The 11,437-nt window shown below is 42.8% G+C and overlaps 1 protein-coding gene across 1 annotated transcript; it reads right to left on the reverse strand.

Moving 5' to 3' along the window:
• Positions 1-3,681: 3,681 nt before the first annotated feature.
• On the reverse strand, positions 3,682-5,161 carry LOC133931258 (uncharacterized). Its single transcript, XM_062378107.1, has one exon. The coding sequence runs from the start codon at positions 5,109-5,111 to the stop codon at positions 4,086-4,088; it is 1,026 nt and encodes a 341-aa protein (XP_062234091.1). The 5' UTR covers positions 5,112-5,161; the 3' UTR covers positions 3,682-4,085.
• Between the last annotated feature and the right edge of the window lie 6,276 nt (positions 5,162-11,437).

Here is an 11,437-nt window from a genome sequence, read left to right on the forward strand (position 1 = left end):
GTGCACTGAGTAGGGAGCATCTTTTGTAACTCTGTCTATTCCAAGGTTTTTTCGGAACTTGAGGTACCGAATAGGAGTGCTAAATTTGTAAATACACCGGTATATTATTTATTTTGGTAAATACACCGATATATGTTGTCTATTTTTACATCTTTGCCTCTCAAATGATGGCCTTGCGCTAAAAAACAAACATGTGAAGACAAACCATTTTTATCATTTCATGTTGAATAATTTTAATTCAAATTAAATTAAAAAGAGAATATCACATTAAATGATAAAAATGCATATAAATGGAGTATTATAAAAGAACTCATTTTTTCACCAAATAACATAGAGTTGGAAACATTTTTATAAATTAGTACGTCATATGAGAAGAATATTAGTGAATTTTTATAGATTTTGAGAATTTATTTGAGACATTAAATATTTCTAGAATTTATAAAAGTTTAGTTATTTAGAGAATTTTAATTAAATATTAGCTCAGGCTTTTGATGAAACTAATTAAAATGAGTTGCTAGTGATCTCTAGTTTGCTCATGAAAATGTTCAGAATTTTTGAACTATTTTTGAGTTACATAAAAAACTTGTACTTTTTTTTTTACTTCTTAGCTTCTACTGCCGGTGCACGACAGAGGTTGTATTGGATACTATTTAACATTTTCGGCATCTGAGATGCCGAATACGGTGAACAGTCCTGTATTCGGCACCTCAAGTTCTGAATGCAGTGGGGTCAGTCTTTATTCGGTGTTTGAGATTCCGAATTCAAGTTTTTGAATTTCGAGTGCCGAATACAAATACTAAATTTACAAATATGTCAATCTATTATCTTAATAGATATATCAACATATATTATGTATTTTTATATTTTTACCGACAACATCGGCTTCTCCACTTTCCGAGTGGTCACCGGTCAATGACGCCGACGCCGTACTCGCCAGCAACGAGTATTCGGCACACGCTAGATGAAATCAGGAGAGGTGGCACGTCGTGCGTGCGTTCACTCTGCGTGGTCAGACGGCAGGAAGTCAAGGGTGACCCGGTGTGCACATCAGGGTCGCTCTCAGCAGATCATGACGTGGGAAATCCAAATGGGCTTTGCTTTGCCCAAGAGGCCGAGAGGACCGGATGGGAGTAGTTTTGAAATCACTTCGATGCTACCCTTCTTACAAAAAGGACATGTGTCGCTATAGAGTGTGTGCAGTCAAAATTTTGGTGTAATCTTTTACGTCGACACCTATAACAAAAGTACAGTCCAATAGACCATATAAAGTAGTACTTCGACTACATTATGATTTTTACCACCAACATCTTACTGCGAAAATTAATTACTAGTAGTCCGATTTCAGATGTACTACTAGCCCATTTGGGAGTAGAAAATAGAGTGCATACCGTCACCTCGCTGTCCGACACATCATCCATGAGTCATCGAACATGAAAATTCCACTAGACATAGGAATACGTTTTACGGAAATAATTTATTTATATTAAGATTTATATCGAAAGATTAGATTAAAAAATAGAGGATACAACCGATTAATAAGTATTCATAAGAGGTACAAGACAATAAAGATAGACCATATGTATACAAGACGATCAAGATAGATCATATGTACACAAAATTGTATGGAGTTGTATTTCAGGAAGGATCTCCGTGCATCTATGAGGAACGGCGATGTCCTAAAAATGAGTAAATTAGGACATTTAAAATGTAATTAGTTCTAAAAACTTCATAAGATAATCCTATCTCAGTTTCTATCTAAATATGATATAGATTTATCTAATGTGTCTATTCTACCGTTTAAGAGGATTGCAACCTACTTAGCAAGTTAAATTGCAAGAAAGTAAATGCGAAAGCGTAAATAAGTTAAAAAGACAAACTCAGCATAAGAGATTTTTATTCAATGATATCGATGATATGAATACCATTGAAGCTCCACTAACGGTATACTCTCAGTCGGCACCTAATCATGACTCTTGAGCCACCAAGCCATTAAGGAAAAGCCTCAAGTCGAATGAGTCACCAAGCCACCAAGGTACAGTCTCACCACCAGCCTCTATTCCGATCACTTGCCGTCATGATCACTTCGGAGCTTGAGCCACTAAGGCAAGAGCCTCCGTATCTCCGTACACGTATCTTGTTGTCGCTCCACACCAAGTCAAAAGGTTAATAAGTTTGAGCCACCAAGACACAAGATGTCGGCGAGTACCAACACTCCAAGGTATCAGCGTACCTCTCGGTACAAACTAAGATCACTAATTGATCTACTCTCTAAGCAATCATCATCAGCAACACTCTCTCTAGGTCTATAAGCACTAATCACACAATAATCTTGTGCTTAATTGTCTTGGATGTCTTCTCAAGTGTGTATGAGCTTCATCTAGATTTCAACACTATGCTACACATTCAAATGACTGAGTGAAGGAGTATTTATAGCCTCAAACCTGTCAATTAATCGTTGCCCCAATGACTCAGAAAAAACTGTAAACGCTGAATGACCCGGTGATAACAATAGTACAAGTACTGGATCATCCGGTGATTACATCAGAAGAAACTTGCCGTTAGAACTCCACTCAATGTCTTTGTAAATACCAAACACTTTGGTGTACTTTCAAATCTATCACCGGATCTTCCGATGAGTTATCTTGAGGCATCTGAACTTTTGCAGCCTCTCTGTGTAAAATACTCTGATGCATTCATCATCAGAACACCGAACTTTCTGGTGGGTTGCTCTTTATTCTTCAACACTTACACTTGTCTCTGCAAGAAATGCTCTGGTGCTATAATCCGATGTGCACAAACCAAACACTAGACCATCCGGTGGGTTGATCTTTAGTTTTCTACACTTGTATTCTTCTCTATAGGAAATACTCTGGTGTTACCCTATACAGATCACTAGACTATCCGGTGAGGTCATCCATCTGCTTCAATAGCTGTAGTCTCTCTAGTAGAAATACTCCGATATGATTCTCCGGTGCGCACAAGTTAATCACCAGACCATAAATGAGTTGCTATTCAATCTTCAATAGCTACAGCCTTATCTGTAGGAAATGCTCCGATGTTACCCAGTACAGATTATCGAACTATCCGGTGAAGTTGTCAGTCTTCTCCTCCTTTATCAGAAACACTCCGATGGTCTCCTGTCCTATTTATCGGACTATCCGATGGGACTATGAGCCTCTGTGCATAATGCTCCTGTGAGTGTAAACTCTTTTACATCGGAACATCTAATGAGACAAATCTTCTTGAGATATTTCAATTTAATCAAACCTTGTCCCAGCTACGATGACTTATTAATGTATTACATTTGGAAGACATATTAATATATATTTTTAACAAATATGTTAGTTCCAATAATTATATTATTATTAATCTCTAAAATTATAATCATAATTTAATAAAATTATTTTTGCTACTCGTACAAGAGCGTCGAGCTTAAAGACAATAAACAGATCTCCAGAAAAACGAAGTTGATCATGGCGTGTGGATTGCTAGCTTTTCAGATTGATGTCTTAATTGATGTTTATCGGAGATTTAGGTCTCATTTGGTAGAGCTCTGGGAGCTGATTTTATACTGGAATCGTTCCCAACGCTGCTAAACGGGCTGGTCGGGGAGTGATTCCGCGTGAGAATCACTTCCTATTTTATATAGTGAGGTGTGAGCTGAAAAAACTAGTTTACACTTGATTCTCGACTGATTCTCCTCGATTTTAACACAATATTCTCTCAAAAATCACTTCCACCACTAACATACCAAACAATTTTACAAATAAAATCACTTTCACCATAAAATTACTTTTATCCTATTTTCACTATAGAATTAAAGCTCTACTAAACAGCCCCTTACTGCTCCGGTAACGCCTAGAAAAGAGAATAAGAGCAAGTGGCAGTCTCGAAATTCATTGTCCTTTTTCTGGATCAAGTCACGAACATGAGATCAAAACTTGTACTCACAGGATGTTCATCCGTTTTGACAAAATCTTTCTCACCAGAAAGCATTTGCTTCCAAATACCAAGCACGAACTGATTCTGTTCCATACAATCCAATGAACTGCGAGCAATGCACCAACACCATGGATGCATTGCCGTTACTTGCTCTTCTTCCAAAGGTGGACCACGAGGGAGAACCCGCCACCGTCCTTCAGCGCCGCCTCCTCCTCCGCGGCCGCCCACTCGGACACCATCGCCACGCTACCTGCCGACGACGCCGCGGACGTCGACGCCACCGACACCGACGGCGACGTGTCGGAGCCCGACCTGAACGGGCCACGCCTCCATCCCCTCCTATCGCTGTCACTGCTGCACCAGCTCTCGCCGCCGCCGCCGTGGTGATTCTTGAAAGAACTCTGCCTTAGTAGTGCGTGCAAGCCCGCGTCTTCCTCCACGTCCTTGCCGTCCGCTTCGTCCGCGTCGGCCGTTTCGAACCGGAGGACGAAGACGGCGGCCGCGTCCGGGGAGAAGAGCCAGCTGTGGAGGTCCCACGTGACCCGGACGCGGCCGCGGGGGAGGTCCAGCCTCTCGCTGCCGCGGAACTTCCACCGTAGGCGGCGCACCTGGAGGGCCTTCTCGCCATCCACGGCGACCCACATGGTGGAGTCCTCCACGGCGAGGGACACCTTGTGCGTCTCGCCCGCGACGGAGACGGTGGTTGTGTATGCGTCTCCGGTTGCAACGGCGACGGCGTTCTCCCGGCGGGACAGGAGGAGACCCGCGGACGCGGGGGGCGCGAGGTCCCCGACGGCCAGCGCGAGCTCGCCGTCGACCGAGACGTGTAGGCTGTACCGGGACACGGGCTCCGGCCGGCGGGCGGAGGCGAAGCCGGCGCGCGAGAGGTCCCACGAGAACGCGACGACGCGGCCGCCCGGCGCTGAGAACCGCTTGGCTCCGCGTCGCCGCCACGGGAGCCACGGCCGGAGCACGAAGCGCGCGGGCACGGCGGCGTCCTTGGCGAGGCGGAGCTCCGCGGCCAGGAGGAGGCCGAACCGGGTGCGGGACCACGTCAGCGTGATGGCTCCGAGGTGCGTCCAGTAGACGGACGTCGACGCGGAGGACGGTGGCCCCGGTGAGGGGTCGCCGCCTCTGCCGCCGCCGGCGGCGAAGCAGGAGAGCGGCATGGGCGCGCACGCGGCAACGGAGCCTTCGTGATAGATTTTGTGGGCGACCCGGCCCGGGTGGGAGTTGTTGCACCAAGTAAGTATGTAGCTGCGACTTGAGAGGGGCGCCTGCGAAAATTGACGCGGTCTCCTCTCTATTTTTTCCCCCGTGTGTTCATTTCGAAGTTGAAGGGTACTGCTGAAAAATACAACCGTATTTCACCATTTTTTCAAATATAAAGGGTTGTTTAGCACATCTCTGCTTAAAAATTCTTATAGTAGAGTATCTCTAATTATAAGAATTTATAGAGCTGGAGTTGAAAGTACGTGAAGAATATTTAAATAAATCATCTTGTTAATATTTTAGATTAAAAATAAATACTTAAATTACTTTAAATTAATCTATAAATATAAGATCTGAGATGAAGTTATAAGCTAGAATGGAGCTAAACGATATCTAAATTTTGAATTACACGTGCTATTCCCACTATTTAGACGGCAATTCAATACAAGTCATACTGACGAGTCGCAAGTGTGCAAAGTCTGACTGAGGTTTAGGCAATTTTCGCCGCGGCATCACATGATCGTGTGTTCACTGTTCACAGGTACCTCTCTGTGGCCGGCGAATCACGACCGTTGACAGACATGGCCACATAGTCAGGTTTAGGATGGCAACAGGCCAATCCCCGTTAGGAATACTTCTCCATCGAGTCTCTATTTAGTTATTGAGAAAAGTTTTTTTATCTCTATTTTTACGGAGAATTTTGATGAGAATGTAAACTTAAACCATATTTGATTATTTCTATATATTAATAATATGCTCGTAATATAAATAAGTAATTTATTAATACATATGAGGGTAATTAATATAAGATGAGTTAAATATCGTAAGTTAGATAAAAAATATAAAAGTAATTTATTATTTTCTCTACGTAATGTAATATTTGTATACTTATATATAAAAAAAATATGTATACGTGTGATATCGGAGATATAGTGAGAAGCCGGAATGATGATTGTGTTCTCGTCCTCATCCTATATAAATTTATAGAGATTAAATTTTTCTATAACCATCTTCTAATAAAGAAATCCCTCTTAAATTACCGGCAACGGAACCCTATTGCCATCCTATTCAGTTGTACCCGTCGTCAACTCACTGCCTTCCGACCGAACTGTCAAACGTGCCGAACTCGACTTTTCAATCTTGTGAAAGAAAGAACCTGTAGTTTCAACTTGCTCTAGAGTCTAAACATTCATTTTGATGGGGATTCAGCTCAAAAATAGACAAAAGCTTAGTCAAATCCAATGCAAACAGGCTCAGACATGTATGATGTATCCATGGATTTTCTTTAAGGAGAGTAGGTGCGCACGGCGATTACTTCCTCCGGTCAAAAAAAAAAAAAAAGTAAAGATGTCCCATTAACGTGTTTAGTTGGACTGCATTAATTCTGGTAATGGGAATTGTCTGGAATATGCGGTTCGGATATTTGAAGATGATATGAGTTTGAGAATTCTTCCACATTTTACGTTTTATATCGTAATGTACGATGACAAAATTCATTGGTCAAAATGGCACTCACATTGCTTTACCGTTCGCTCTCATCTCGTTCCCCTTCCCGTTCTCAAATCCCATGAAATTCACCGTCGGCGATGACTTATCTCGTAGCTGGCGACCATCAGTCATCTCCGCTCTAGGCTAGCAACCCGTGTTTGTCATCTCCAGCACTTCTCCGGCGTGGAGTGAGCAGAACAGCGAGGCTTCGCCCGACGTCGCGTAGCTTGACCTCTGGTTGGCCGTCCTCGAGCGGCCTGCTCGCCACCACTACAAGCAAGGCAGCCGCCGGCCTCGCTTGTCGTCCTCGACACAGGAATTTATTTATTTATATATATATAATATTTTTAAGAATACATGCCCGTTTGAAAATTTTGTATGGATCGGTTACCGTTGTCTGTTCAACTGGTAAAAGTAAGTTCTTGCCCATTGAATGAAGAGAACTTGTGGTCCCGACGCTCAATGCATTAAATAACCGGAGAGAGAGGAATATCTCGCCCGTTCAGTAAGCGAGAACTTGTTCTCACCCGCTGAACAGACGAGACCTCCGTGGCTGTGACACCAGGTGAAACAACCTAAAATGTCTCGCCTGTTGAATCGGTAAGATCTTTTAGGTATTTAATCTAGTCGTGCCGGCTCTACCAATGTCAACCGCTCATTTTATACCAACATAGCCGAGAGAAAAGGAGAGCAGAAGAGTGGAGGGGAGAGGGAAAATTCTGCGGCAAAGCCTGGCAGGAGGAATGAGGTATGTTTTTTTACAAACTTGGTATGATAGCAACTAGCGTTAGGTTTTGACATAGGTTAGATGCTAGATCTAGAATTTTTTAACAAACCTGGTAGGATAATCACTAGATATAGGTTAGAATGTAGATCTAGTTTTAGAATTATGGTTAAATATAGTTTAGCTATTAGATTCTTTTTATATGAATTTTTAAGCACTTAGATGAAGTATTTATACGTAGGGGCCCCCTTGTGTTCGTGACATGCCATGCTCTATTCTGGTCAGGGTTGTCGGGGTGGCTCAACCCTCATCACTGGGGTATTGTATCATCGACGGCGAAGTTGGTGGCGGCAGAGCAGGGTCGGAGGCCCGAAGACATGCCCGGGGTCCCACTCCAATTCTACGACCCCTGTGTCGCCCATCGCCAGCTTCCTCCCCTGCCATGCATCCTGCATGCCTTCCGAGTACTCTTCTTGGAAAGTTATGAGAGTACGATAGTCGTCTGTATTGTTGCCATGTTCGTGCCTATGTAGAATACACATGTACACTTTCAGTGGTACCGGAGCTTGTGGTCGGCGTCGAGAGCGTCAGCGGGGGCTGTGCGCACCGGAGCTCGTGGTTTCCCAGGAGCCCTTTTCCGTTCAGGGAGGTCGACAAGGCTATTAGGTGAATCGACTTTCGGGGCCGAAGTAGTCCTGATTACGCCTTCTCGACCGGGATGGACTCAGAGCCTCTTTCACGTGGTTGGCATCGCAATTGCTCTGTCGATGGCGTTGGCGGGGTCTGCACGCCCCAGAGTCCTGGTTCCCCTTGGAATCCTCTTCCGTCGGAGGGGGTCGAGGGGGATACCGGGCAGCCAGACTCTCCGAAGATGTTGGTTCGGTAAAGGTGTCCTGGGTGTTGTCAGAAGAGGTGCCTCAAAGCTGGGCCCAGACATGAATACCCTTGGGTTCGAGTGTCCAAAACCATTGGAGAGCAGCAAGTGTGCCTGCAGTCTTGGTCGTAACCTCCCGTGGTGGGGCGAGGTCTTTGTTGCACCATTGTTGGAAGGCCACCGCACTAGCCTGGACCTCTATGCCAACCCAAGCAATTGGGTCATCGTTGGTCGGAGGATCACTGTTCTGCCCAGTTGCGAAGCTGGCGAGGGCACCTGGTGTGCTTGGTCGCGGTTGTCATGTATATTTCTTCATGGGTGTGGCAACGGTAACGGCTGCTAGGGCTAGTGTCTTGGTGGTTTTGGTGGTGTCCTACCTCTCTTTGTACATCTATATTCAGATCCCCATGGACGGTGCCACTGTTGGAGGAAGAAAATTTCTTCCATGAAGAAGCACGATGAGAGCACATGCACGTGAATAGCTCAAGCTTGGAGAAGAAGTGAAGAGAAAGGAACACCTTATGCATTGATTGTTAAAGGAATTTTTGTGTGTCCTTCGGTCTGGTGGCCAGGTGTTTGTATTTATAGTGTCATTTGGGGTATAAATGTACAAGTATGCTCATACCGTCAAATTTACACAACTCGAGCTCTGGTAAAATACTTTTACCCCTACCTAGAAGATATTATCTATTATGAAAAATACAGTGGTGCAAGCAACCGTAAGGATGCGATGCTGAGTCGGTTGTCAATTGCAGTACATCACCGCACTGTCCCAGGTGTTAGGATAGCCTCAACTTGCACTGGCATTAACTCCCGATCACTTCATGTCAGATGACTGTAGGGAGTATCCTTTCTTTGTTGATATTTCCTCCGTAGGTTAGCTGTCTCACCTGCCTGGAGAAGGAGCAGCCTAATGAGCCCTTACGGCCTCCAGAGGCTGTAATCTCGGTAGGGAGCCCGGAGTCTTAGGGCTCCGGAGTGGCACTAACCGACAACTTCCTGGTAATACCTATGGGCTGGGGCATTTCTGAAGGGATCGGTGACATCCTAAGAGGGGGGAGAGATGAATTATGACACTTAGAACTGTTTCGGCTCTAAAAACAACACAAGATAAACATATAACAAATTCTATCTATACGTGCTCTAGGTTTATCTAGTGTGTCTACTCTATTGATCAAAGCGTTTGCAACCTATCTAAGAAGGTAAATACGAAAAGTAAATAAGGTAGAGAGAGCAAGCCACAAGGATTTTTCTTGTGGTATCGATGGCATGAATGTCACCCCTAGTCCATGTTGAAACTCCACCAAAAATATGCTCCCGGTCGGCATCCAATGCACATCACTTCATCACCGGACTATCCAATGAGTTGACTTCAGCCAATCAAGCTAATATAACCCTCTCTGAAAATAATACTCCGGCGTACACATCATCCATCATCAGAGCATCTGGTGCCTTGAACTTTGTTCTTCAACACTTGGGACCCTGTGTAAATTAGTCCGGTGTGTACAACACATACACTGGACCTTCCAGTGTGTTGACCTCCTTCTGTCCATTTGCACTGCTCATTGTTCGTTGTGTGCAACATATTGATCACCGAACCATCCGGTGCTTTGATCTTCAACTTCAATGGCTGCAACCTTCTCTGGATAAAATAATATGGTGTGTATCTTCTCTGATCACTGGACCTTCCGGTGAGGTCTTCAGACCTCTCTTTCCTTTGTCAAATATGCTTAAGTGAGTTCAACACCCAGGGCATCGAACCATCCGGTGAGGCAAATCTTCCGGGACTTCTCTAATTCAGTCCAACTTTGTCTCGGCTGCGATGGCTTCCTCATGTATTGCATCTATGAGACCTACTAACATATATTATTGACAAACATGTTAGTCCCATTGACTATGTTGTCAGTAATCACCAAAATCACAATCATGACCTAATAGGGATATTTTCGCTACAATCTTCACCTTTAATGATTGATGATAACACAATCAAAGCAAGTGGAAAAAAAATAAATAATACCAAATGTAAAGATAATAAGCGAGTACAAAGGCTTATCACATTACTTGGAAGCATGTTCTTACCACTTAGTCCCTCTTTATTGTGGCTCTCACTTTCTCCATTGTCACTATCTCCTTTGAACGACCTATGCAAGAGTTTCTCTTTTGTCAATCTAGGCGTCTAGCATCTTTTCTTCTCCCCCTTTGTCGACTTTGGTATTTCTAAACATCTTGCTAGTTGCTACAATCTCCTCTACATTGTTCATCTTGCAAACTTGCATCTTGCTTTGGCCATTAAAATTCTTCCATTTGTCAACAATCTCCCAAAAGGGGCTATAAACACATATTGAACTCAAGGGAAAAATATTATAGCACATGGGAGAGAGATTCACAAATCATGATATAATAAAAGGATAACAATTGTATGGATATCACTATAGATGAATGATATCAATTATAGGCTATGAAAACACATACATCATAATTTATTAAACTCACATAATATAGTCTAAGTTCCTCTATATGTGTGCATACATACAATGAGAAAGAAACATATGTACAACTAGACAATATATCAAGATAGAAAGTTTAACCTATATTATGCATAGATGTAGCTTAAATGAATAAAAGATTTGACAATGATATTAATTAAAGCATTTAAGCATTATATACTTTCGGGGACATGTTGATTACTTCATAAGACTACAAAAGATGTCACTAGAAACACATGTTAATCTCAAAATCACAACTTATAAAATATACTTCTCTAAATATATGAATATAAGTGTTGAATACTTGTTAGATATATATGCACTTGTTATTGATAACAATGAGGATTTATCCTATAGATTAGATCATGGCACATAAAGGATACCAATTGTAAAATCTAGTGCTAAGAAATGAAGCTACAACTAATAAACCATATAGATTTCTCATGGGTTAGAAATAAACATCAGCAACCTACCGTATGAAAATCTATACCAGGCATTGCAATAGATTGAAATAAGCATATATAATTCTAGACGAAGCAAATAAGGTAGAAGCAAAAAACAAAATGCATGAACATAAGTCTAGCTAACATTTACCTCTTTTACCTTTGGATGGGGATTTAGGTATACGATGATCTTGATTTTCATCAATGCGCCCAAACTTGTATACTTGACTTCTTTGCTTGAACATTCACTTCATCTTGTGAGCCAAAT

Source organism: Phragmites australis, chromosome 10 (assembly GCF_958298935.1).
Source record: "Phragmites australis chromosome 10, lpPhrAust1.1, whole genome shotgun sequence".
In the NCBI taxonomy this organism is placed as follows: Eukaryota; Viridiplantae; Streptophyta; class Magnoliopsida; order Poales; family Poaceae; genus Phragmites; species Phragmites australis.

Coding starts and splice junctions, on each gene's coding strand:
- LOC133931258 (XM_062378107.1), bottom strand. CDS start 5,111: ATGCCGCTCTCCTGCTTCGCCGCCGGCGGCGGCAGAGGCGGCGACCCC.